This window comes from Loxodonta africana, chromosome 3 (genome assembly GCF_030014295.1).
Source record: "Loxodonta africana isolate mLoxAfr1 chromosome 3, mLoxAfr1.hap2, whole genome shotgun sequence".
NCBI lineage: Eukaryota > Metazoa > Chordata > Mammalia > Proboscidea > Elephantidae > Loxodonta > Loxodonta africana.
The window spans coordinates 69,124,629-69,152,535 of NC_087344.1; the positions used below are offsets into that span (position 1 = coordinate 69,124,629).

A 27,907-nucleotide genomic window follows, 5' to 3' on the forward strand; every position below is an offset into this window, starting at 1 on the left:
TACCTGCCTTTGGGAAAGGGGCCTCTCTGCACCCCTCTCACCCCATGCATGGATGGTGGAAGGTATGCAGGAAGTGAAGAAAGTCAGACTCCTGCGTCCTCTTGCTCACTGTGTTCTTTGTCTTTCTGCCTTCAGTGCCTTGGGGAGCAACCTTTCTCTCAGGAGCTCCCTTGGAGGGTATACCCTAAATGCAGGAAGAAGCCAGAAGACGACAGCCCAGCTGAAGTGAGGTATCCTGTCTAGACCATGGCTGTCGCCCTGGAATCCCAGGCCCAGGCCTCTCCCCTGCCAGAGCCTGAAGGACTCTTGATTGTGAAACTGGAGGAGGACTCATGGGGATCAGAACCCAAATCTTGGGAGGAAGACCAGGACCCTGTCCCTGTCCCTGAGGCCTCCCGCCAGCGCTTTAGGCAGTTCCAGTATAGGGATGCAGCTGGGCCCCACGAGGCCTTCAGCCAGCTCTGGGAGCTCTGCTGTCGCTGGCTGCGGCCAGAGATCCGCCTCAAGGAGCAGATCCTGGAGCTGCTGGTGCTGGAGCAGTTCATGACCATCTTACCCAGGGAGGTCCAGACCTGGGTGCAAGCGCACCACCCAGAGAGTGGTGAGGAGGCGGTGGCCCTGGTAGAGGATTGGCACCGAGAGGCCCGGGATGCACGGCAGCAGGTGAGGCCATAGTCTATTCTCTAAGGAACAGGTTGGGCAAAGCAGCAGAGCTAGGTTAATGTGACTGGGTTTATAATTGCCAAAATCACAACAACAAGAGTAATAGTAACAGCAGCAACTGACTTTTTTTTTTTCTTTGCTTTAGGTGAATGTTTACAGCTCAAGTTAGTTTCTCATTCAAAAATTTATACACATATTATTTTGTAACATTGGTTGCAGTCCCTACAATGTGACAGCGTGCTCCCCCTTTTCACCTTGGTTTCCCTGTGACCATTCGTCAGTTCCTGTCCCTTCCTGCCTTCTCATCTTGCTTTTGGGCAGGAGTTGCCTGTTTGGTCTTGTATATTTGATTGAACTAAGAAGCACATTCCTCACTTGTGTTATTGTTTATTTTATGGGCCTGTCTAATCTTTGTCTTGTATCCCTGGTAGCACAGTGGTTAAGCACTTGGTTGCTAATCAAAAGGTCAGTAGTTCAGATCTACCATATGCTCCTTGGAAACCCTATGGGGCGGTTCTTCCCTGTCCTATATGGTCTCTATGAGTTGGAGTTGACTCTACGGCGATGGGTTTGGTTTTTTTTGTTTGTTTGTTTGTTTTTAATATTTGTCTGAAAAGTGAGCTTCCAGGAATGGTTTCAGTTTTGAGTTAGCAGAGTGTCTGGGGCCCATAGTCTTGGGGGTTCCTCCATTCTCTGTCAGACCGGTAAGTCTGGTCTTTTTTTGTGAATTTGAACTGTGTTCTACTTTTTTCTCCCATTCCGTCTGGGTCTCTGTTGTGATCCCCATCAGAGCGGTAAGTGGTGGTAGCTGGGCACCATCTAGTTTTTCTGGGCTCAGGCTGGTAGAGGCTCTGGTCATGTGGTCCTTTAGTACTTTGGGCTAATATTTTCCTTGTGTCTTTGGTTTTCTTCATTCTTCTTTGTTCTTGATGTGATGTGACCAATAAATGTATCTCAGATGGCCGCTTGCAAGCTTTTAAGACCCCAGATGCTACTTACCAAAGTGGGATGTAGAACATTTTCTTTATGAACTATGTTATGCCAATTGACCTAGCTGTCCCCTGAGACTGTATTCCCCAGCCCCCAACCCCAGCAGTTCAGTCCCTCAAGGAGTTTGGATGTGACTGGGAAACTTCTATGCCTTTGCTTTGGTCAGGTTGTGCTGACTTCCCCCATATTGTGTGTTGTCCTTCCATTCACCAAAGTTGACCCTTGTCTACTCTAGTTAGTGATTGCCTCCTCCTCCCTCCCCACCCTTGTAACCATCAAAGAATGTTTTTTGTGTGTGTGTGAACCTTTTCTTGAGTTCTTATAATATTGGTCTCATACAGCATTCATCATTTTGTGACTGACTGATTTCACTCCGTGTAATGCCCTCCAGATTCATCCATGTCGTGAGATGTTTTGTGGATTCATCATTGTTCTTTATGATTGCATAGTATTCCATTGTGTATATAAAATCATTTGTTTATCCATTCATCTGTTGGTGGGCATCTAGGTTGTTTCTATCTTTTTGCTATTGCAAATAATGCCGCCGTGAACGTGGATGTGCATATGTCTATTCGTGTGATGGCTCTTAGTTCTCTAGAGTATATTCCTAGTAGTGGGATTACTGGATCATGTGGCATTTCTATTTCTAGCTTTTTAAGGAAGAGCCCATATCGTTTTCCAGAGTGGTTGTACCATTTTACATTCCCACCAGCAGTGCATAAGAGTTCTAATCTCTTTGCAGCCTCTCCAACATTTGTTATTTTGTGTTTTTTTCATTAGTGCCAGTATTGTCAGGGTGAGATGGTATCTCGTAGTTTTGATTTGCGTTTCTCTAATGGCTAATGATCATGAGTATTTCCTTATGTGTCTGTTAGCTGCTGATATGTCTTCTTTGGTGAAGTGCATGTTAATATCCTTTGCCCATTTTTAAACTGGATTATTTGTCTTCTTGTTATCGAGGTATTGAATTATTTTGTAGATTTTAGAGATTAGACCCTTGTTGAATATGTTGTAGCCAAAATTTTTTTTTCCCCTTCTTTAGGTTCTATTTTACTCATTTGGTGAAGTCTTTTGATGAGTATAAGTGTTTAATTTTTAGGAGCTCCCAGTTATCTGATTTCTCTTCTGGTGTTCGTGCATTGTTAGTTGTGGTTTAAATACTTTTTGTGTCTTATATTAGAGCCCCTAGTGTTGTTCCTGTTTTTTCTTCCATGGTCTTTATTGTTTTAGATTTTATATTTAGGTCTTTGGTCCATTTTGCGTTAGTTTTTGTGTATGGTGTGAGGTATGGATCTTGTTTCATTTTTTTTACAGGTAGATACCCACTTATGCCAGCACCATTTGTTAAAGAGCTGTCTTTTCCCCATTCAGTGGATTTTGGCCCTTTGTCAAATATCAACTGCTCATAGATGCATAGATTTATGTGTGGGTTCTCAATTCTGTTCCATTGGTCTATGTGTCTGTTGAACAACTGGCCTTTATCAAGCACTTATTATATACCAGGCACTATTCTAAGTACTTTGCATATATTACCTCATTTAATCTTCTCAACAATTTAATGAGGTAGGGACTGTTGTCCTAATTTTACTGATTCAGAAACTGAGGCAGAGAGAAGATAAGTAATTTGTCAAAGGTCTCATAGCTACAGATAGTAGAGCAGGATTTGAACCCAGGTAGCCTTTTAGCCTTACTCTAAAGCCAACACTCATAACCACTTCCCTAAAACTGCATATTTAGTTTGTATTGTGTTTTACACTTAACACAATGTTTTTACATGTGGATTCTGACAGTATAATGTAGTTGGCAGAAATTGTATCATTGTCCCCATTTTACAGATGAATGAAGGCTCGCAAAAGTCAGGTTGCTCACAAAGCTCACTCAGCTAGTGAACCAGAGCTTAAACCCAGATCCTTAGGGTCCAAGCCCATCGTTCTTTCCACTACACGACAGGTGTCTCATCTGTAAACCATGGAAATTAAAATACCTCTGAGTTGTGAGAGATAACAACTGACATTTATTAACCACTCACTGTGTTAGACACTGTTCCAAGCTTTTCATATGTATTATCTACTCAACCAGCAGTCCAAAACGTTAGGTGCTATTATCGCCAGGGAGTCTCTGGGTAGCACATAGGGTTAAGCGCTGGGCTACTAACCAAAAAGTTGGCAGTTGGAACCTACCTAGAGGCACCTGAGAAGAAAGGCCTGGTGATCTGCTTATGAAGGGACACAGCCGTGAAAACCCTGTGGAGTGCAGTTCTATTTTGACATACATGGGGTTGCCATGAGTTGGGATCAACTCAACAGTAGCTTTTTTTTTTTTATTACCATTTTCAACTGGGTTAAGAAGCACAGAGAGGTAAGTAACTTACCCAAATTTATATAACTAGATAGGTGGAGCTGACGTAAGGCAAGTGAGAGTATCATGGATTTAACATTTACAGTTTCAACAATTTGAAAGAGACCCCGAAGCCCCAGGATGTGATTTTGTTGTGACACAAATTTCAAATCCTGCTTTGAAGCTGGCGTTTGTAGTACAAGTCCTTCCGCTGCCTGTTAGCCACCCAGAACCCTCGTCTCAGCATAATCCTTTTGCTCTCCATTTTTCATATTGTGATGTTATTCTTAGCTGCATTTTGTTGGGGGAAATTATAGGTTTGAGAATATATGCTATCCTTTGCAAATGGTAGGGTTTTTCTATATGTTGAAAAGCTCTATACGAATGTGAGATTGAGGAAAGAAAGGCTTCAGGTCTGTAGTTTTTCTTGTTGGATTCCTTTACAAACTGATTGAAGATACAGAGAGAGAATAATACTTAGTTATGGAACTAAATATGAGAAAGCGTACCTTTGTTTAATATGCTACCCTACCTCCCATTTTTTTTTTTTTTTTTTTTTAAAGAAACCAGCCATTTGTCTTAAATGGCAGTGAAGAAACAAACGAAAGCCTTAGGGGTTTAGAGGTGGAAGATAAAGAATTTGAGACCCAGAGATGAAAACTGACCTAAATCAAGGTCTTTATGATTCTTCATCTGTAAAATGAGGGGGTTGGCTTAGAACAAAGGTTCCCAAATTATGCCCCTGTGAGTTGACTAAAGTTTGCACTGCTTCTAAAATAGAGGAAAAATAAGGTAATGCAGTCTTATCTATTACATATTTTTCTCCTGTGATTTTTATTTTCACTTTTCAATTTTTCTGCATACTCCCAAGTACTCACAAATGTCAAAACAAATGCGTAAATAGCAAAGGAGCTTGGTTTTGAGGGCACATATGTTGTAGCTTGTTGTCTTATATTGCAAGGTATATAACTTAGTTATATTTTTTGCAAGTAAAATTCTTCCAGGTCTTACTAATGGGATAAAATATATTATTTGTGTTCCTCAAAGAGAACTATCACCTGAAAAAAGTTGGGACCTACTGGGCTGAAGGACCTGTATGCAATTTTCCTTAAAGGGATCATTCAGCTCAGATGTTTTGTAATTTCTAGCTTGTTTATTCTGTTACCACCATCTTGCAGAACCTGTTTCCCCATCATGTACGTACGCATTTTTTTCCTTCTATTTTTTTTTTTAATATTGTATTTTAGATGAAGGCTTACAGAACAAACTAGCTTCTCATTAAACAATTGGTACGCATATTGTTTTGTGACACTGGTTGCCAACCCCATGACATGTCAACATTCTCCCCTTCTCAACCTTGGATTCCCTATTACCAGCTTTCCTGTCTCCTCCTGCCTTCTCATCCTTGCCCCTGGGCTGGTGTGCCCATTTAGTCTTGTTTTCTTTTATGGGCCTGTCTTATCTTTTGGCTGAAGGGTGAACCTCAGGAGTTACTTCATTACTGAGCTAAAAGTGTGTCTGGGTGCCGTATTCTCTGGGTTTCTCCAGTTTCTGTCAGACCAGTAAGTCTGGTCTTTTTTTTTTTTTTTTTGTGAGTTAGAATTTTGTTCTACATTCTTCTCCAGCCCTGTCGGGGACCCTCTGATGTGATCCCTGTCAGAGTAGTTGGTGGTGGTAGCCGGGCACCATCTAGTTGTGCTGGACTCAGTTTGGTGGAGGCAGCAGTACTTGTGGTCCATTAGTCCTTTGGACTAATCTTTCCCTTGTGTCTTTGGTTTTCTTCATTCTCCCTTGCTTCAGATGGGGTGAGACCAGTGAAGAATCTTAGATGGCCGTTCATAAGCTTTTAAGACCCCAGACACTACTCACCAAAGTAGAATGTAGAACATTTTCTTTATAAACTATGTTATGCGAATTGAGCTAGATATTCCCTGAGTCCATGATCCCCACAAGCCCTCAGTCCAGTAATTCGGTCCCTCAGGGAGTTTGGATGTATCTGTGGAGCTTCCATGACCTTGAGGTACACAGGCATTTTTGATGGATTCTTTATTCATCCTCACCCCTAACCAGTATCCTCATATTTTTTTTTTTTGTCTCCTGATTATTTCCTGAGTCTACTTCTTTCTGTGTCCACGGCTGCCATCCCTGCAATCAGAATATTTGCTTAGGGATGGCAGTAGAGGAGCTGGGATCGGGAATGAAGGTTGTTGTTGAGTCTAGTCACACAGTCCCTTTGTAGACTGTCACTATAGCAAAGTGAGGTGTTGTTTTTTTGTTTTGGTTTTGTTTTTAAAATGGATTTAGGTTTATTCGATGACCTCCTTCACTGGGTTAATCAGCACTTGATCGGAAGTCCTGGTTAGTATGTGCAGCCCCGAGTGCTATTACTAATTTGTTAGTAACAGTGTGAAGGATGTCAGATATTAATAAACTTACTCTTTATTATTCAAGACAAAGCAAACCTATTTTTCCAACTGACATCTTCTATGTTATACATTAATTCAATACCTTATATAATTGTATACATTAATTGAGGGTTTCTTTTCACAATTACTTTATGATGTCTGGGATACTATATTTCTTCTTCCCACAGTTTTGCTCTGTGTAGTCCCCTTGCTCCACAATATAGCGATCCCGATGCACCTAACTTTTGGAATAGGTAATATACTCACATGGCTCAAAAACATGGCCCATTTTTAAACTTTATTTTTTTTTAATTTTTATTATGCTTTAGATGAGAGTTTACAGAGCAATTTAGTGTTTCATTAAAGAATTAATACACATATTGTTTTGTAACATTGGTTACTAACCCCACAACGTGTCCCCTTAGTTCCCCATTGCCAGCTTTCCTGTCCACTCCTGCCTTCTTGTCCTTGCCCCTGGGCTGGTGTGCCCAATTAGTCTCATTTTGTTTTATGGGCCTGTCTAATCTTTGGCCAAAGGGTAATTTTTTTTTTAAACAATTTGTATGAGAATATTGATGAGCAGATGTTATCTCCTTATGCAGCCAACCAGGCATTGGAGGATCTCCTCATTTGGAATGGCCTTTGATGCTCATGGCCCATTCCTGTGTATTTTCTGAAGGGTAAAAAATCCCTCTCTTCGAGAGTGGATTTCAGTTTTCAGATCAGCAAAAGATTTTTTGGAGCTAAGTTTGGCAATAAATTGACAGCAATGGATGTTATTGGGTCAAAAAGTAGGGGTCAAGGTATTGTATAGGTGACACCTGTTGGGAAAAAATGGGGAAAAAATAAGAATATATTTAAATTTGCATGTGTATGGATAAAGATGCCCTGAATGGATGCAGAAGAACAACGGCGACCTGTGGTGAGGAGTCAGGGCAAGAACTGGGCAGACGGGATGGGGAGCAGGGGCAGGGAGGTCTTTTCACCGAGTAACCTTATATATCCTTCTGTTTTTGAGCCATGTGGGTATATTACCTATTCCAAAAGTTAGATGCATCGGGATCGCTATATTGTTGAAATTTTTAGGGCCGGGAAATGACGCCCTGGCCCCACCTCTAAATTTGGAACTCAAAGGAGAGAGAGAGAGAGAATCAGATATTAGCTTTATCATTGATAAAGCTGAATTGGGTAATGCTAATACTTCCTCCTGGATTGAACCTCCAGTCCTCCAGGCGCTCCCTGCCTGCCCCCCTTTGGTTCCCCCTTCATGGTGAGAGGCTGCTTTAGTAACCTCCCCTCCAGGATGAGCAGCCAAGCAGCCCAGTATGCATCCTGAGAGCCTGCTGTGGCCCAAGATGGGGAGGGTCTGGGTGGGGTGTGCTCAGCTCTTTCTCCACATCTCATCAAGTACACAAGCAATCTCTCTCCTTTGGGGAAGAGGGAATGAGTGGGGAAAGAGGAAGGGGGATATCCTAGTAGAAGTTCCTTTATGAAAAGATAAGGCCAGGGGAATGGAGATTCCTCCTTAAATCTATGTATGGCTTTAAAAAAAACCAAACCAAACCCATTGCTGTCGAGTCAATTCTGACTCATAGTGACCCTATAGGACAGAGTAGAACTGTCCCCATAGGGTTTCCAAGGAGTGGCTGGTGGATTTGAACTGCCAACATTTTGGTTAGCAGCCGAGCACTTAACCAGTCTGCCACCCAATAAACAAAAAAGTGGCCCATAAATTCATTACCAAAGAGGAATCTAGAAATGTTTTTATTGAGCTTGTCTCTGTCATCTAGTTTTTAAAGGTGTTGTAGGGTATAACATTCAATATACGATAATTTCAACTAGATAATTCCATAGTTTATATTCTTGGTTATTATTATTGTTTTATCTCTTCCTGCTCCCATGGTTACTGCATAGCCTAAGAAGCTCATAACAGTTAGCTTGAGTCCATTTCTTACTGTATTTCTAATAATTTTTGTTTTATATGTTTTTGCAGTGTTTCAGGGCACAAAAGAATTTAATCATGTTATCTCAATTGATTATTCTCTTTTATGTGTATTTTCTGTATCTTTGAGTACTTTTTTGCCTGAAATTTGCATTGAAATTAAAACAGCTACTTCTGCTTTCCTTTTGAGTTAACCATTGCCGTCGAGTTGATTCTGACTCATAGTAACCCTATACGATGGAGTACAACTGTCTCATAGGGTTTCCGAGGCTATCAATTTTTACAGAAGCAGACTGCAACATCTTTTTCCTGTGGAGCAGCTGGTAGGTTAGAACCACTGACCAACGAGTGCTTAACCTCTGCACCACCAGGGCTCCCTTATTGAGTTAGAGTGCCTTATTCTTTTGTTTTTAGGATTAGATGTGCCCTTGTAAACAGCACATACTTCTATTTTATTTTAAAATTCCATGTTTAATTCTTTGTCTTCTCTCTTTTTTTATATTTACTTTTAAATTTTCTTTATCTTTGTTTTCAGCAGAGATTTTTAGAGCAATTGTATTTAGTGTTTTGTCTTTTTTTTATGCTTCTCTTTTTCTTTTAATATATACTTTTATCTTTTTAGATAACTTAAAAGGTTATCTAAAGGTTAGGGTTTTTTTTAATGTCACATTTTACGTAATTTATCTCTTTATGATTCAGAAATGTTTTGAACAGTAGCAGCCTCGTTGAAACACTTGTATACCCTCCCTGCATTAAACAAAGCAGCACTCATTTGGTGTTATAAATACTGGTTTATTTGCTGAAGTCAGTATAATGGCTTTATAGTCATCCTTTAAGCCATCTTCGGACCTTAAAAGCTCCTGTTAGCTTTTGGATCACAGCCGTACTCAAGATAACATTCCCTGCCCTATCACAGTGGGTCTTATAGAACCGATGATTGGGAGTTTTGGCTGTCTGTGTGTAGGAACTGGAAGTGTGTGCAGAGACGAGGTCCTTAAAGGCAGTGCAGGAATCACAGAACTTCCAGCTGCAGCCAGAGGATCACTGGCCTCAGGGACAGGCCCAGAAGCAGTGGGTGAAGAATCCAAACCCTGACCTTCCCAAACATCTAAACATCAAGGTGTTGCCACAGCCCTTGAAAGAGAGGGGTGAGTACCAAGAACCAGGGAAACACTGGGAATGGAGCCAGCTCCCTCAGAGGAAAGGGGTGGATGGTGGGGAAGGGTGCCTAGGGAGGAAGCACATACAGATTTCAAGGCAAGGCATAGACTGGTGTCTGATAAACATACTTACTGAGAAGTAAGGTAAGTAAGCAAGTGTTGGAAAAGAGGATGAAGCTCCCAGTGACCCTAGCACGCCCAGCTGTAGCCAGAGTCATGCAGCAGGCACAGGCTGGGGGTACAGCAGGGCAGTGATTGTGACAGTTCAAGGCTAGCATTTCACACATGGCACATCACTCAAGGCAGCTTAGGAGCTAGACACTCTGGAAGGGAAGTAAAAGGAGAAATCTGTACTGGCCACAGAGAGAGTCTCAGTTTGATCCAAGCATGACTTTTGGAAACTTGGACCTGGGAGGGAGAGAATGCCTCTTTGGAATCCAGAGACTTTTTCTTCTCCTCAGCTGTCTTCACTTCCCATGTCTCTACTTTCCCGAAGATGCGGAGCATTGGCGATTGGGAAGTGCCCACTGAGTCCCAGGTGAGCTGCTGCTTGTTCTTCCTTGCCTGTCAGCGCTACCCCTGGTCTCTGGCCCCCAGTGCTCCTCCTCTCTCCCCATGGCCTTCCTTCAGCAAAGGGCATAAGCACAGGGGCTGCCGCCCTGGAAGCCTGTCCCTCCCACCCCAGTTCTCTCACCTTGGCCTTGCTGCGCCTTACGATTCTAGCCTCACACATGGCACCTCTGCATTCCCATTGTCTTTTCAGGGGCCTGATAGGGGTCCCAGGCTTTTTAAAAGACAGTGACATTTGAGTCACCACAGTTGTCATTGATCTTCTCTTGTGCATCTCACAGGAAGCCCTGGGACCTAGAAAACATGCTGAGAAGAAGTTTTGCAAGGACCCCCCTGGAGATGACTGTGGAGACAGCATGTCCCTGGGTAAGGAAACAATGCCCTGTACACTCTGTCCCCAAAGAATGTCTCGTCACTCCCTTTAGACTGAATTCAGTGGTTGGAGGAAAGGTGTGTGTGTGTGTGTGTGTGTATGTGTATCTCCTGCTAAGAAACTCATGGCCTCATATGCCAGTGGCGTCTATCTTTTGGCCATGACATGAGACAGCTTTAATATGAAGCTGATCCTGAGGCTGGCAGAGCAGAGAGAAAGAACGAACCTGGGTATGTGATGACATTGCCAAGCTAATTTGTACTATGCACTCCTTCTGGACTTCCAAAAAGAAAGAAAATAAATTTCCTTATTTTTTTTAAACCAGTTAGCTATGTTTAAAGGACTGCTGAGCCAATAACTCCCAAACAACAAAATAGGAAGCCTTTAATTAAAATAAATACTTGAAGAAAAAATAGATGAAAAAGAGGTTAGAGCTAAAAGAAGCTCAGTCTAGCATTTCTCCAAGTTTGTTCCTTTGGGCGCTATTTCCCCAGATATGATGTGAAAAAAGGGGTTCCACTGTTAAGTAAGTAGCCAGCAAGCTTCTAGTATCTTCCCTCAACCATGAGGCAGACCCATCATAGTCTTTTATTTTCTCCCATTCATGTGTCTTCCCTCATACTGATCCTAGACTTCTCAGAGAAATGGCTCATTATTTGGCATCCCACGTAGGTGTGCCTACAAGAAAGGAGATTGTGCTGGTCATACGGACTTCAGACATTTATTTATTCCTCATTGTGGTTTAATATAGCCATCTCATGGACTTAATTCACTTGAGTCTGCCGCTGAGAGATGGCTCCCATTTGGTGCTGAAAAGATTGGACTTCTGAGACAGCAGGCCAGGGCTGCGACCCTGGACCATGGTGAATGTACCGAGATGATGAAGGTGATGAGCTGGCTCTTGGAACCCACCCTGTCAGCTCTATCCAGGCACACTCCATTCCTGTCATGACAGTGTTGGCTGCAAAAAAGCACAACTCTTTTTCCTGTCTCTGAAATTCCATAGATCTTCCTGTCTCTGAAATTCCATAGACTGCACAGAGCCATAAATCTTAAGGGAATGACAAAAAGAGTGGCTGTTATTGTTCCACAGACATTTTAAGGGATTCACATGGGAATTTCTCATCTGCCTCTTACAGGGAAGGGATAAATATTTCATGGATAAACACTGCTCAGCAGATCATTTCTACTCAATCACTTCTCTTCTTCCTTTTGTATAGGAGTTCTAATTTCAAAACCAAATAGCATCTCCCAACAAGAGCAAGCATCAGAATTTTGGGGTCCAAACCTTATAAATTCTGGGGAAAGGAACACTGCAGAAGATTATAACCTGGATAATGAACAAGGAAAATCAGCTCAGGCATTGGCCTGGAGGGACTCAAGGACCTGGGAAGAACAATACCAATGGAACGTGGAGGACATGAAGGTGTCAGGTGTTCACTGGGGCTATGAGGAAACCAAGACTTTCCTGGCAATTTTGAGTGAGTCTCCCTTCTCTGAAAAGCTCCGGACTTGTCACCAGAACCGCCAGGTGTACCGGGCCATTGCAGAGAGGCTAAGGGCACGGGGCTTCCTGCGGACACTAGAGCAGTGTCGATACAGGGTCAAAAACCTCCTACGGAATTACCGGAAAGCCAAAAGCAGCCACCCGCCAGGGACCTGCCCCTTCTATGAGGAGCTGGAGGCCCTGGTGAGGGCTCGGACGGCCATTAGAGCCACGGATGGCCCAGGAGAGGCTGTGGTACTCCCTAGGCTGGGGGATAGTGATGCAGAGATAGATGAGCAGGAGGAAGGGGGCTGGGAGCCCGAGGAAACAGCAGAAGACTGTAATGGTGATGACCTGGCCATTGATGAGTCCGTCCAGGGACCCAGGATTCCAGGGGGCCCAGCTCTGTTCCAGAGTCGTATTGGTAAGAACAAGGGGGTTTAATTGAATTCAGATTCCAACCCTCCTGCCAGCCTAACTTTTGCTCCCTGAGGTCAGGGCACATACTGCAAGCCTGGATTGTTGTCACTGGAATAAGACGTTTAATTTTTCAGGTCATTTCTCAAATTTCTGCTGTTTTCTGCTATGATAGCTCTTCTTGTACGAGTTTTCTTAGTTATAAAACATACTTTTTTGAAACCTTAAAGGGCCTGACAGAGCTAATCCAGTAGTTCCCGAAGTATGTCACTGATAGTACAGAGATGATCACAGATGTTACATGAAAAACCCTGTTGCTCTTGAGTCGATTCTAACTCATAGCAACCCGGTGTGACAGGGTAGAACTGTCCCATAGAGTTTCCAAGACTGTAATCTTTGTGGAAGCAGACTGCCGCATCTTTTTCCCATGGAATGACTGGTGGGTTCAAACTGCTGACCTTTTGGTTAGCAGCTGAGCACTTAACCACTGTGCCACAGGGCTACTTCCATGTTACATGACTGAACCTTTAATTTTAATAGTCATGCATTTCTCTTAATGTGTATTATAAAAAGTATAACTAGCACATCAACCCACGATTTCACAGATAATAAATTTAGGTAAACAATTTATCTAGAATCCCAGAATAGTTAAATGGAAATGAAACTCTTTCCATTTTCCTGTGCCCCATTCTTGTCTTTATACAGGCACCATTTCTATATAGTGTAATAATAATACATTTTTTTCCCCCCACTTAGCATTATACCTGTGTGTGAACTAGACTGTGAGCCCCTCGAGGGCAGGGACTGCATCCTAATTTTGTATCCAGCATTCCTTGCAGTGCCTCGCACAAAATAAGCACTTGAGAAGTATTTGGTAAATAGGTGAATGGATGAATTATCTTATTTTGCCTCTCATAGTGGATAAGAACAGAACACAGACCCTGGAGTCAGACTGCCTAGGTTCAGCTTCTGGCTTTGCTACTTAGTAGCTGTGTGACTTACCTTCTCTTGCCTTAGTGTCTCTACAGTCTTCATAATTGTCCATTTTATTGGCTTCCAGATATTCTATTGAGGTGGTTTGCCATAGTATCCTCAACCATTCCTGTTACTGCCCTTGGAGGCAAGAATGCATAATGCATTTTTGGAGAATAGCAAAGGGAACAGCTTGGCAGGAGTAGAGATGTGTATTGGGTAGGAGTAGGTGATGAGGTCTGAGTATCATACAGAAGACTTGGATTTAGTTCTGTAGCCAGTGGTGGACCTTTAAGGTCACAACTTTGAAGGGCAGTGACAAGGGGATACCATGTGACCAGGTCTGTAAGATGTAAGAGAGTCAGCTAGAAGACTTCCATAGGAAGGAAAAGTGAGGATTCTTGGCTACAGATGCTTGAGACCAGGCAACAGATCTTACTGCATGCTTGCTGTGTGATGACCCAGAGCCACAGCATATAAAAAATGCAGGCTAGCCCTTTCTTAAAGGCAGTTTCATAGATGAGATATACACATGTGCAGTGGAAGGGGACCCACGCTATGTGGTATATCATACATTACAAGCCTATGTGGTAGTACACTCTATGGCCTTTGTCTCATGTACTTTTCACTATAGCCTTATGAAGTAGGTGTTATCTTCATTTTACAGTTAAGATAATAGAGGTTCAGAGAAATTAAGCAATACTTTCCTAAGGTTGTTGATCTAGGATGTGGTAAAGTTGGAATTTGAACCCAAGCCTCTCTGTCTCAATTTTGTAGTAGGCTCATGTTGGCTGTGGTAGTAGTTGAGGCTGAGTAGATGTAGTGAGACAAACCTGGAATAGCTCAATTACAAACCAGGCATAAACAAGAGAGAAATTTGAAAGTGGTCTTGTGAGGAATAGATAGCAAATAACTTTGGTAGGAAACCTGGATTACCCTGGAGTAGTCCAAGAATTTGGATTGATTTAGTGAGTGGTTAGTGTTTTAGTGTATCTTTGGTAGAGATTTAGATTAAGTAAATAAAGGATATTTATTGTAACAGATACAGGGAGAAGCTCTTGGATCCTAATTACAGGTGGGGTGGGGTCACCTGGTATAATATGGCCACCTACATCCTCCCCTTCAGCTGAGACGTAAGTATTGACAGAATCTCTTAGAAGAGGGTGGGGGGAAGTTTGGCTGATTTCCTAGCACACTTCTGAGAAGCAAGGGTATATTCTTTGCTGGTGCCCTAGGCATCTGGGTAGTTCCTGAGATGCCAGTGTTCTGGACATTTAGCAGGGCAGGTGACCCCAATCATGATGACCTAGGCTAATCTCATTAAGTCTTATAGCTCTGAACTCTTCACTCCTGACAGCAGGTGTGCACTGGGGCTATGAGGAGACCAAGGCTTTCCTGGCAATTCTCAGCGAGTCCCCATTCTCTGAAAAACTTCGCACCTGTCACCAGAACAGCCAGGTATACCGGGCCATTGCAGAGCGGCTGTGTGCGCAGGGCTTCCTGAGGACGCTGGAACAGTGTCGCTACAGATTCAAAAACCTACTTCGAAGCTACCGGAAAGCCAAGAGCAGCCACCCACCAGGGACGTGCCCCTTCTATGAGGAGCTTGACTCGTTGATGAGGGCTCGGACTGCGGTTAGAGCCATGGGGACCCTGAGGGAGGCTACAGGCCTCCTCATTTCTGGGCAGAGCAGTACCAGGGCTGATGACCACGAGGCCTGGGATAAGATGGTAGATGAAGATATCATCAAACCTCTAACCACATGTCCCCGAACCCTGGACACTGGTAAGTCTGGAGTAATTGGCACACAGAAAAAGTGAGGAAGTCAGGCTCAGAAAGAAGAAGTCAGGCTCATTATCTTTTGTCACCAAACCAAAGAGAGAATGGGACTGAATAGGAAAATGATTTGTGCTTTGCTCTGATTATCCAGTACCTGGCCTAGTGTGATCCCCCAGATGAGATAGCAACCAGTCAGTCAAGATTTTACTGGGCTGCATCTGGCTAGTTATAGAGTTTACTCAATCTCGTGTGCCACAGGATATACCGAATACTATGATTAGAAGGAGGAGGTGTTTTTTATTGAATAGTGAGATAAGGAAGTTGGCCAGGGAGGCTGACTGGCTGGCCGCTCAGGCTGGGCCTCATTGCTCCCTCAGTGGGGTCACCGTGTTCTAGGCTTTGTAAATCAGAAATGCACATATGCTCCAAAACTTGATCAATTTAATGTTAGTCACATTCAGAGGATACAAGTTTAGGTTAACCATATCCACAAGATACAAGATTGTTGTTGTTGTTGTTAATTGCTATTGATTCCAACTAATGGTGACCCCACGTGTGCGGAGTAGAAATGTTCCATAGAGTTTTTAAGGCCATGACCTTTTAGAAGCAGATCACAAGGCCTGTCTTCCGAGGAGCCTCTGGGTGGATTCAAACTGCCAACCTTTTGGCTAGTAGTCAAGTGCTTAACTGTTTGTGCCACCCAGAGATCCCTCAAGATATAAGATACAGATAGATAAATAAACGCTAACTAATGAATAAACAAAACTTCATTTCTGTTCATTCAGGTTTTGAATTGAGGCATGAGGATGAAGACCAGATTTCAGAACAGGAAATTTTTGAGGATTTTCCTGGAGCATTATCAAAATGCACTACAGAGGATGTTCTCCAAGCTCATGATTGGGAGGAAGACAGTGAAAGCGAAAATGAAAATGGAGGTGAAAGACAGTGGGAAAATCCTCCACAGGAACAGTGGGAAAAATTTTCTTCTGAAGAGGACTTAGAAAAACTTATTGACCATCAAGGCCTGTACCTGGCAGAGAAACCCTACAAATGTGACACATGTGTGAAAAGCTTCAGTCGGAGCTCCCACTTCATTGCTCATCAGCGGATTCACACAGGTGAGAAGCCCTACAAATGCCTTGAATGTGGGAAAAGCTTTAGTGACCGCTCCAACCTAAATACCCACCAGAGAATCCATACTGGAGAGAAGCCTTACAAATGCCTTGAGTGTGGGAAAAGCTTTAGTGACCACTCTAATCTTGTCACTCACCAGAGAGTCCACACAGGGGAAAAGCCCTACAAATGCGGGGAATGTTGGAAAAGCTTCAACCAGAGCTCAAACCTGCTAAAACATCAGAGAATCCACTTTGGAGGAAATCATAACCACTGTAGTGAGCCTGAGGAAAGCTTTGGCCAAAGCTCATCCTTTAGTGCTCACTGGAGGAACTCTATAGAGGAAACAGCTCCTGAACAAGCTCCAAGTGGAAGCAGTGTCAGTAAAAACTTAAATTCCTCTGGAATGCACAGCACCAACTCCGGGGAAAGACTTTATCGATGTTCCGAATGTGGAAGAAGCTTCTCTAAGAGCTCTGCCCTCATTAGTCACCAAAGAATCCATACGGGAGAGAAACCATATGAGTGTACTGAATGTGGGAAAAGCTTCAGCAAGAGCTCCACCCTTGCTAACCACCAGCGAACCCACACTGGGGAGAAGCCGTATAAGTGTGGAGACTGTGGGAAATGCTTCAGTGAGCGCTCCAAGCTGATCACACACCAGAGAGTGCACACAGGAGAGAAGCCCTACAAATGTCTCGAGTGTGGGAAATTCTTCCGTGACCGTTCTAATCTCATTACTCACCAGAGGATTCACACAGGAGAGAAGCCTTATAAGTGCAGAGAGTGTGGGAAATGCTTTAACCAGAGCTCCAGTCTTATCATTCATCAGAGAATCCACACTGGGGAGAAGCCCTACAAGTGCACTGAATGTGGCAAAGATTTCAACAACAGCTCTCACTTCAGTGCCCATCGGAGAACCCATGTGGGAGGGAAAACATTGTAGGAGACACCTCCCCTCACAACAAAAGACAGAGAAATGTATATTTAAAACTCTCAGGATCTTAAGATTTATGCTAGAAGGAAGCATTCTCAATTTTTAACCTTGGTGTATGCCTAGGGGAGTTATCTTGGTATAATACAACTAATTTGGAAGTGAATTACAAATACTAAGGATCTATATTTGAAGGCACTTTTCTTAAATGTAAATTGTTTTTTTCGTATAAAACACCCACACAACAATCCTCAGGTAGTCCTTACATTTGCTGTTGTGTCCCTGGTGGTGCTAACGGTTTACACTTGACTATTAACCTAAAGGTTTGTGATTCAAACTCACCCATCAGCGCCAGGGAGGAAAGGCCTGGTGAACTGATTCCATGAAGATTATAGCCAAGAAAACCCTATGCAGCAGTTTTGCTGTATAACGCATGGGGTCGCCTTGAGTCGAATTTTAAGAGCTTTAACAGTGTCTGAGCCACACTGGTAACTTAGGGCTCAGTGGTCTTGAGCATAGATCCAAACCTTTGGTGTACTTTCACACTGTTGTGTGCGCACACACCCCGTCGGCAGTGGTTCTCATACATGGCGACTTTCAGCTGGGACTTACACTTACTGGAGAACTTTGAGACTGTGACGAGACAGGGACGTAGTTGAGAATCAGAGGTCTGAAGCAGGCCACTATGAGCTCAGCAAAGAGTAGGAGCAACAGTGACGTCACTAAATTATTGTTACTAAAGGAAAAATAGTCAGGACTTCTTGAGCATTTGCTTTTTTTTTTGTCAGGCTCGGTGTTAAAGCACTATCTACATCATTCCATTTAATTCTCACAACAGCCCCAGGAGATGACTACTAATATTTTCCTCACTTCCCAGAGGAGGAAACTCAAGGAAGTTAACTTGAAAGTTGACAGAAGCAGGATTCAACCAGATGTCTTTCTCCAGAGCTTGAGGTGGTGCTCTTCTATACTGAATTCCCTTCCACATTAAGGCAGGTATCTCAGGTGCCAGGATCTCAAAGCACTTTATAGACCACATTTCCTGTTTGAATTAACTTATGTATCTCCTTTTAACAAATATGGAACTGAGACTCTAAAGATTAAAGGACTTAGGACATTGAGGATTGGCAAAATGCTTTGAACGACACTGAACTATATCAAAACACTTGATGTGAATTTCTGTCTTTACAATAATATGGGTGAAAGATATAGAAGGGTTGAGACTGGGGAAAATATGTAGTCACAGTGATGTTTCTTCCACTGAGATTCTGCTTTGGCTAAGGAAATGGGTTTCAGAGTTTCCCTTTTCTCTAGGGGTATGGGGTTGGGGAGGGCAATCCTGCGTCTTGTGCTTGGTTTGGTCATAGGTTAAACCTTACAGGAACCTGGGGTTCCTTGCCAGTGCTCACTCATACCTGCATTTTTGCCTCCTGAGCGTTTCCCTTTTGGTGTGGCTGCAGCTTTGTTCTTGGTCTCTGTGCCAAAACTGAAGTAGAAGGGAGGATGAGAGGAGTTGAGCTTTAAATACTGTTCTATACTCTAAGTTCTTGGCATAATTTTATCCTAAGCCATCTTGTCCCAGGCCTACCCAGAGCTTTCTAAGTGTTGGCCCTTAAGGCCAGTGTCATACAGGACAGACCAAATCAGGAAGGTTAATACAGTACCACTCCTAATGTGCAGCACTTTGGCCACCCAGAGTTTCTCCTTAGAAGGATTTAAAAATGTTGACTAAGGACTTGTGCTTCCATAGGATTTTAAAGGAAAATTCCCTCTCCTGCTTTCACTTATGACATTGGGATGCCAGTTGTACCCTGGTGATCTTGTGACTTGGGGAGATAAAGGATGTGATAGAACCTTGAAGGATGGGACTTCCTCTGAATCACATGTGAGGAAGTCAGTGGAGAGATTTGCCACTCCTGCAGATTAAAATCCCTTCCTCTGCTTCAGAACCTCTCTTCCCAATGACCAGATCTCCTGGGATTACTGCCTATCGGTGCATCAAACCCTGTCAATTCTTTCCCAGTTTACGTTTCCTGGCTCATGTTATCTCTGAGAGGGTGGGGTCATGGGGTGAGCCCGGGATCAAAACTAGCAGATGTCAGTAACTGCAATAGTAAAAGGATACTGGGAAAGGGAGTTCTAGGGAAAGGCAAAGTGGTGTGAAATAGCATGGATTCAGGGTAGGGTTAGGGGAAACTGTAGGCTTCTTGCTGGAGCAAGGTCATCGAAGACCTCATGCACTGTGTGAGTAGAGCTTGGACACTGGGCTCAGGGTAACATGTTCAGGTGTGTACTGTTGAAATCTCTCCGATAGCTGTATGCAACTTGGATATGATGCAATTAGGACAGTCTATTGGGAAACTATTGCAGTATTTCCAGTTGGAAGGTGAGGGCCCCATGTAGAGCAGTGGTTACAATGAAGGAGAGGAGGTAAGTCTGAGAGATTTCAGAGACAGAATTATGGACAGCAGAAGAAAGCTAGAATACCTTGGGTAACTGGGTAAGGCATGCCGTCGTTAAAAAGTGGGAGCACAAAGAAGAGGTACAGATGGGGCAAGAGGGCAGATGATGATTAATTTTGGACATTTTGAATTTGATGGGCCTAGGAGATTTGGCATTTGGATAGCTGGGCCTGAAGCTAGGGGAAAAGGTAGGACTAGAGAGTTATTTGTGTATGCATGGTAGTTAAAATTGTGAGAAAAGGAATATGTATACAGTCAAAGAAGAGTTGGGCCTAGGACAAAACACCAGATTGTAGACAGATTGTAGAGGAGGAAGCCCCTACGGAACGGAGACCAATCCCCACCTCCCCCATAGTCCTGTCATCTTTTGGATGCTGCCTCCATCAGTGCTTACACATGATTATCAATGTAGTCCTGAGTATTCTGGAACCTTCACTATGGGAGCCAAGCTGAGCTCTGTGCGGAAGTGTAGATGGTGACTTTCTCTTCCCCTTGAGTGTTAACCTGTCTGCTGCTCTTGGCTCATGTTTTCAGTGAACAGTCCTGATGCTTTTACCTATATTATTCCTTTCCCACAACTCTTTTTTTTTTTTTTTAATTTTTATTGTGCTTTGAGTGAAAGTTTACAAATCAAGTCAGTCTTTCACACAAAAACTTATTTTCACCTTGCTACATGCTCCCAATTGCTCTCCCCCTAAGGAGACAGCCCACTCCCTCCCTCCATTCTCTCTTTTTATGTCCATTCCGCCAGCTTCTAACCCCCTCTACCCTCTCATCTCCCCTCCAGACAGGAGATGCCAACAGTCTCAAGTGTCCACCTGATCCAAGAAGCTTGCTCCTCACCAGCATCCCTCTCCATCCCATTGTCCAGTCCAATCCCTGTCTGAAGAGTTGGCTTTGGGAGTGGTTCCTGTCCTGGGCCAACAGAAGGTCTGGGGGCCATGACCACCAGGGTCCTTCTAGTCTCAGTCAGACCATTAAGTCTGGTCTTTTTACGAGAATTTGGGGTCTGCATCCCACTGCTCTCCTGCTCCCTCAGGGGTTCTCTGTCGTATTCCCTGTCAGGGCAGTCATTGGTTGTAGCCGGGTGCCATCTAGTTCTTCTGGTCTCAGGCTGATGTAGTCTCTGGTTTATGTGGCTCTTTCTGTCTCTTGGGCTTGTAATTACCTTGTGTCCTTGGTGTTCTTCATTCTCCTTTGGTCCGGATGGGTTGAGACCAATTGATGCCCCTTAGATGGCCGCTTGCTAGCATTTAAGACCCCAGATGCCACTCTCGAAAGTGGGATGCAGAATGTTTTATTAATAGATTTTATTATGCCAATTGACTTAGATGTTCCCTCAAACCACAGTCCCCAAACCCCTGCCACTGCTACGCTGACCTTTGAAGCATTCAGTTTATTCAGGAAACTTCTTTGCTTATGGGTTAGTCCAGTTGTGCTGACCTCGCCTGTATCGTATGTTGTCTTTCCGTCACCTAAAGTAGTTCTTATTTTTATCTAATTAGTGAATACCCTTCTCTCACCCACCCTCCCTCCCTCCTCTCATAACCATCAAACAATATTTTCTTCTTTATCCCACATCTCTTTGTAAAGTCTCAGCCAGTGAAAGCAAGAGCAGCGTGGAACAGGAGAGAGACTTCCCTCCCTTCCTGTCTTACTCTTCCTTTGGAAGAAGTACTCTTTCAGGTGGTTTCCATGTGTGAGGCCTTACCCACTACCTTGCAGGGCATTCAGACATCCTCCAATTGGGTCTTTGCTGCTTGAATAAACTGACATCTGATTTTATACATTCTGAGCTTGGTTAACCTGAGTCAACTCTTGGGAAGTAGATCCATTCTATGAAGAGAGGACAAGTGTTCTCAGCTCGCATGGCCGCAGGGCAGACCTTGGTGTGGATATGGTTATGGAAAATCAAAGGGATAAATATTACCTAGGAGGGCATTATATATAGAGACGGCTGCATTCCTTTACTTGATTTCTGTACTCTTTGCCCTAAGAAGGGCATCGATTTCTCTGAAGTGACTAAAAAGTGCCAAAAGGTCCCTGGGTGTGCAAACAGTTAACATGGTTTGTTGCTAATCAAAAGGTTGGAGGTTTGAGTCTACCCAGAAGTGTCTCAGAAGAAAGGCCTAGTGATTTACTTCTAAAAAATCAGCCATTGAAAACTCCGTGGAGCACAGTTCTACTCTGACACATATGGGGTTATCATGAGTCAGGATCAACTTGACAGCAACTGGTAACTGGTAAAGGCACCTAAAGGCTTCAAATTCCACAGACTCCCTCAGGAGGCAGCAGGCCCAGAGGTTGGTGTGGAAAAGGTGGAACCCAGGTGGTTTAGTGACCCAGTTTTTTCTCAGGCCTTGGCCCCAGCATCTGAACTCATGGGCATGCCTTTCTCAGCCTTATTGTTCCCCCAGAACTCCTTGCCCCAATCAGTGGAAAGCATTTGGTATCCTCCTATGCTGAAAAATACAGCAGTCAGTACCCTTGGGTAGCCCTTTTTTCCTGCCTCATCCTGATCTGGGGCCCTGAATTGGGGGTAGCTTTCTACCTTCAGGGTGCAGAGGAGAGTTTGTGTTTCGTCACTTTTGGGAGGGGAATAATAACCCTTTCAAGGAGAGTTTGCAGAAGTTTTGAAGTAATAAATGCAATGATATCAGGAGTGGGTATGATGGCGTCAGGAGTGGGTGTGACTGTCAGGGGCAGACTCACATTAACCACGATGCGCTGGGTCTTCACGCCCTAGAGTTCTGTCCTTGGCCTACTTCTTTGTTCACTTGGAATGGTCTCATCCATTTGCATTTTTTACCACTGTGTTGATGCTGAGGACTTTGAAATCTGTCCCTGCCTTGGCCTCTCCTCTGAGCTTCAGACCTAGGAGACCAGCTGCCTGTTGGCCAGCCCCACTTGGATGATTCTGGGGTCCCTCAAACTTCTCTACTCTACCTGCAGCCATATTGAGTCTCTCTGCCCAGCCATTCACCACATGCATTTACATATACACTTAGTGACTCATCAACCAGCCTCCTTCACACATCCCAGTAAGGCTTACACATTAAGACTCATCACAGACTCAGTCTCGCAAACACATCCACCCTCCTAAGGGAATTTTCCCATTGAACTGAGGTTACCCAGCTGCCTGGGAAGTCTTTTTCTGAATGGAGTCAGTACCTAAAGTCAAAATGAATCATGTAAAACATTCCTTTACCTCAATTTCTGATTCCCTCCTCTGTTCAGACTTCCCTTAGCCCCCTCACAGTAACAATAAATGCCAATCCTAAGCACCTGCCACAGCCTGCTACAAGAAGTTGTTGCCATGTATAGTGGAAGGTTAGGGAACGCTTTGCAGGAGAGGTGGCGTTCGTGCTGGACCTTGAAGCCTGGGTGGCTGACACTCTAATCTTTATATCCACAGCTCCTGGCAGTTTATCTCTTCACACTCCTACGTTAGCATTATTAACATGTCCAGCATCATTTTCCCATCACTCTGAATTTAGGCAAACCTGAGATTACTTCCAAGAGCACATTTTAGGTGGATAAAGGCATGTTCCTTCTGTACCTGTTTGTTACTTCTCTCACCTCGTGCTGCAGGGAATTGATGACCTCTTCTTAAGTCCCTGTTTCATCTCTAACCTGGTCTCTGCCAGGAACCCATGGGGTGGCCTGCACCCCAGAAACTCCATCCCATGGTGCTTAGAGGAAGAGGCAGGGAGCTCAGGAAGGCCTTGTTCTCAGTGGGCTCAGTCCTCCCATTTCTCAAGGTTGAGAGCTGCTTTGTTGTAAAAGCCACTTAGTTAAGTCAAGAGCATCAGAACAGTAAAGGGCAGGATCCTATTAAAAATTTTTGCCTAAATGCACTACAAATAGAATAGCGATTTGCATAGGTAATGATTTTCTGATTAGGGCGCTGTTAGTGACTTTCTTTATATGTGAAGATGATGGTTCTGGTCTTGTCTGCCATTACATAATAAACACATTTATTTTTCACATCTTCATTATAAGAAGATCTTCCATAATTGTGCTACCTAGAGGGTGAGGGCCAAGGGAGGGAAGATTAGCAACAGAGCCTGTCTTAAGGCTGGTCCTGGATCGGCATTGTGGATTCATCTGAGCCAAAGTGGGAAAGGGGCTGCAGGCAGGAGCTGACGAGTTGTTGCCACTAAAATCTCCTGAGAGTCACCAGGGCTCAGAGGACCTTACTTTGGTGCCAGGTGGCAAATGTAACACAGAGGAAAAGGGGACCTTGTCTTTCCTTTTGCAGAGAACTTGGTCTGGCTCCAGTGCTTTGAGGACTTCAGAGACCACAGAGTAGCTTCTGCATCTTTAGAGGCAGGGGAGACCAGCAGGAAGCAGTTCAAGGGTGTGCCCTGGAGGTAGGGGTGAGAAATGTCTTTGAAAACTCTGCTGCAAACTTTACGCACAGGGCCAGGGCAGGAGAGGACGTCTACATGGACAGTACCTGATAAGGAAAAGGCTTGTTCATGACCACATATGAGGTCCCCAACCCAACTCCACTTCTGAAGATTCCTGGAAATAGATGGGGGAGGTAGGACTAGCATGGCTGGAAGTCCTGCATTAGGAGAAGAGGCATGAGCTCATGCTAACCCCTAGTCCGGTGCATCCTGGGGAAACAGGAAACCTAAACGTTAACTCCAGAGACCTTTCTTGAACAACTAATTTCTTACAGAAACTAGACATTTGTGATTGATTTGGTTCTGTCTCAGTGTGAAATTAAAATGATTTAAATTTTGGCCACCAGGAGGCTCAGATGTTTAAGGTCCAATTTCTGAAAACTAAGTAGGCCTCTCTGGTTTGCAATTTGTCCATCAAGTCTTCGCTTCATTTTATTTGGCTTTGTTTTCATTTCCCTATCCTTTATTATTATTATTTCCCTATGGTATTAGGTATGTTTCTTAAAGCTAGTCAGATGCTATTTTAGGATGAAGTGGCCTGACAAAATATTATTTTAATTAAACTATTGCAAAAAAAAAGAGAACTTGTTTTGGATTCTTCTAGCATCTTCCTGGATATGCTAAAAGCATCCAGGAAGGGACTAGGAGTAATCAGTGAGGTACAGTGAGGCCCTGAAGGAGGAGTAAGGCCCAAGATCTCAAGCTCTTGATGTTAGACTGGCCTTTTCCTTTTACCACTCTCTATAGTTTTAAGTGCTCAGCTATTAATCTAAAGGTTGGTGGTTCAAATCTACCCAGAGACACCTTGGAAAAAAGGCCTAACAGCCTGCTTCTGAAAGATCACATAGCCATTGAAAACCCTATGGAGCACGGTTCTAGTCACATGGGGTCTCCGTGAGTTGGAATCGACTTCTCAATAACTGCTTATGATTTTTCAGGCATCAGGGAATGTGTAAAACCTCAGGAATCATTTCCTCTTTCTCATAGCAAATGGCTCCTCGGTCTGTTGGCATTCTCCACAGTCTATTTTGATATGCCCTATAGAATCTCTGTGTTAGGAAATCTACCTGAGGTATCTGGGCCTCAAATAACACAAGGATGAAAAGAAAGGCAGTTATCAGATGACTGAGTCTTATCTGATTCTTCTGATTGGCTTCAACAACCAATGTACTTTATATTGAGAAGGAAGGGAGAGCTAGGGGATCTTTATGGTGATTCTTTTCCCTCCTTTCTCAACCCATTCCCCTTCTTATGGTGACATTCCGAAGACTGTGTGGCTCAAAGTTCAAGTTTCCTAATAGAGTTTAACCTTTTATCATTGTTGGATAGAATATAGGCAATTCTGCCTTTTAGATTCTTTTATTCTTGAATTCTGATCATGAGTCAGTAGATAGAAACCTTTCAGAGTTTGACATGGCTTTGATCAGAATCCACTGGAAACCTGTTTCTTCCTGTAGGTGTCAGAATCTCAAGTCTAAGGAGTTTGTGGTTGTTGGAATGGCTAATATTCTGCACATCTTAGGGCAAAGATGAAATCTGGGAGGAAAAGAGTCATGATCTCCCTGGAGGAGCAAGTTCTGAGTCTTGTTTACATGTTTTCATGAAACATTCTTTCTAGCGTTTACTTCAATACCAGATCCACAGGGTTTGCCTTCCTGGAAGATGGGAGAGAGGCCAAGGACTACATTGTCCCTGTTCTTGCTGTTAGGCATGGTTTGATCACAGGTACAACAGGGTATAGGGATCAGTTATAAATTTTGGGGTCCACTAAGACTGGCCAGCAAATGTAGGCAAGAACAAGAACTCTCTTATCTGAAAGAGTCCAATCTGGATAGGCAGAGAGCTGGCCAAGACCAGTATAACTGAGAATGTAGTACTAGGGAAAAAATCCTACCTGAGGGAGTTGCTTTTGTGGGCTGGGGCCAGCTATCGGTTGGCCCTCATGTCAATAGGCTGCTCAGTGCTCATGTTGCCAGAGGTTCTGGGCTGAACCAGGAATCTGACTGGCATCTAGTCCCCTAGTAGGCAGTGGGAATCATCCGGTGAGATCGGGGCATCTTTGGGGATGAGGTCTGAAGAGGAGGAGTGAGGGACCTGATAGTTACAGGACTCAGGCAGCTTGAGGAAGGAGCAGGGGGGCAAGGGCAACAGAAGGATTGAGAGAAGAGAGGGGAGCAAGTCGGAAAGGATGGTGGGTAGATGGGGAGGGCAGAGACACAGAGGGAAAGAGAAGGAGTAAAGGGACAGGTAGGGGAGGAGGTAACCAAGATAGGAGGATAGGAAGGGTAAGAGGTAGAAATAGGGATCAGCTGTCCTGGATGTCTAGTGAGTGAAGAAGGCAGACAACCAAGAGAAGTGGGAGATAGGGCAGGCAGGACTGAAGAGGCAACAGCAGGAATTGGAGCAGGTAGAGGGAAAAGTGAAGCAGGAGAAACAGGAGGCAGCTTCTTCATGGTTCCCAATTGAGAAATGGAGGGCTAGGCTTCTTGGTTTAACATTCTGTACCCTCTCCCTGTTCCATTCTCCTATGACCTGGACTCCATAGCAACCAAGACCAAGAATTCTGGGGCTGTGCTCTCCCATACGGTAGCCACTAGCTATATGTGCCTATTGAGCACTCTAAGTGTGGCTAATCCAAATTGAGATGTGCTATAAAATACACACTGGATTTTGAAGACTTATGTGAAAAGAAAAAAAGTAAAATCTCTCAATATTTTTATATTGGTTACATGTCAAGATGATAATATTTTGGATATACTGGGTTAAATAAAAAGTATTATTAAAATTAATTTCACATGTTTCTTTTTACTTTTACAATGTGGCTACTAGAAACATTTTAAATTATGCACTTATTATTATTAAATAATAAATTATTGTAGATTTTAAGTTACATTTGTGGCTTGCATTATATTTCTATTAAAGAGCAGTGGTCTAGGACATTTGAGCTAGAAAAGATTCCTGAAAGCCTTATTTTATAGATGAGAAAATTAAGTCCTAGGGGTTTATTCATGGTCACTGGGCAAGTGTAGTAACACTTGGACTAGGATCCAGGTCTGCCGACCCCCATCAGTACAGGGTTTTCTCCTTAAGCTCGAGCTGGCCACACTCAGGCCTGTGCAGAGGCCTAAGAGGTAACTGCCCTCCTGGTATCATGTGGGAAGCATAAAAGGTGTACTTGCTGCCCCCACATCTGCCTCTTTTCAAAAGCCCAGGTCCTTAACTGGCCGTAGTAATACAGTGGTTAAGCACTTGGCTGCTAACTGAAAGGTTGGTGGTTTGAACCTACCAGCCGCTTCATGGGAGAATAGACCTGGCAATCTGCTCCCATAAAGATTACAGCCTAGAAAACCCTGTGGGGCAGTTGTACTCTGTCACACTGGGTCATCTTGAGTCAGAATCGACTCGATAGCACCCAATAACAACATTGCTCTTGTAGGAAGGTCCATGGAACGGTGGGCCATCTGAACCAGATGCAAGCAGTAGCAAACCTGACCCTCTCAGCTGCCCATTATTGATCAGAGAGCTGAGTCTGAGTGCTGGGAGCTGGGGAAGAAGGTTCTGAAACAGGAAAAAGATGAGAGACAGAAGTAAAAATCATAGGCTTAGTCTATATGTCACATAACAATTTTAAAAATCCTTTCAAAGTTTATCTCATTGAAACCTACTTATGCAAAACTTTCAAGTGAAGATGTTATGCCCATTTTCCAGATAAGGAAACTGATGCTCAGAAAGGGAATTTGTCCAGAAGCACACAATTCTATGTACATAGAACTAAAATAGCAGATGCCTTTCAACTAGGCTTCTTGACTGCTGGTTCTGTGGTTTTTCTACTGGATAGTCAAAAATCCAGGTGGCTGGGATAAAGGAGATTAAAATATCACTAGTGTGCAC

The 27,907-nt window shown here is 43.6% G+C and overlaps 1 protein-coding gene across 7 annotated transcripts in view; it reads left to right on the plus strand.

Moving 5' to 3' along the window:
* Nucleotides 1-26,288, plus strand: part of ZSCAN20 (zinc finger and SCAN domain containing 20) — a 35,204-nt gene extending 8,916 nt beyond the window's left edge. For 4 of the 7 annotated variants that reach the window (XM_003415479.4, XM_023554501.2, XM_023554500.2 and 1 more), the window contains 7 exons: nt 136-663; nt 9,302-9,485; nt 9,959-10,035; nt 10,349-10,433; nt 11,661-12,350; nt 14,673-15,101; nt 15,881-26,288. In XM_003415479.4, the coding sequence (XP_003415527.1) occupies nt 247-663; nt 9,302-9,485; nt 9,959-10,035; nt 10,349-10,433; nt 11,661-12,350; nt 14,673-15,101; nt 15,881-17,154 (3,156 nt within the window). In that variant the 5' untranslated portion in view covers nt 136-246 and the 3' untranslated portion in view covers nt 17,155-26,288. The remainder of the gene's footprint in view (nt 1-135; nt 664-9,301; nt 9,486-9,958; nt 10,036-10,348; nt 10,434-11,660; nt 12,351-14,672; nt 15,102-15,880) is intronic. The other 3 variants (XM_023554503.2, XM_023554505.2, XM_023554506.2) reach the window with 3 other exon arrangements.
* Nucleotides 26,289-27,907: the final 1,619 nt, after the last annotated feature.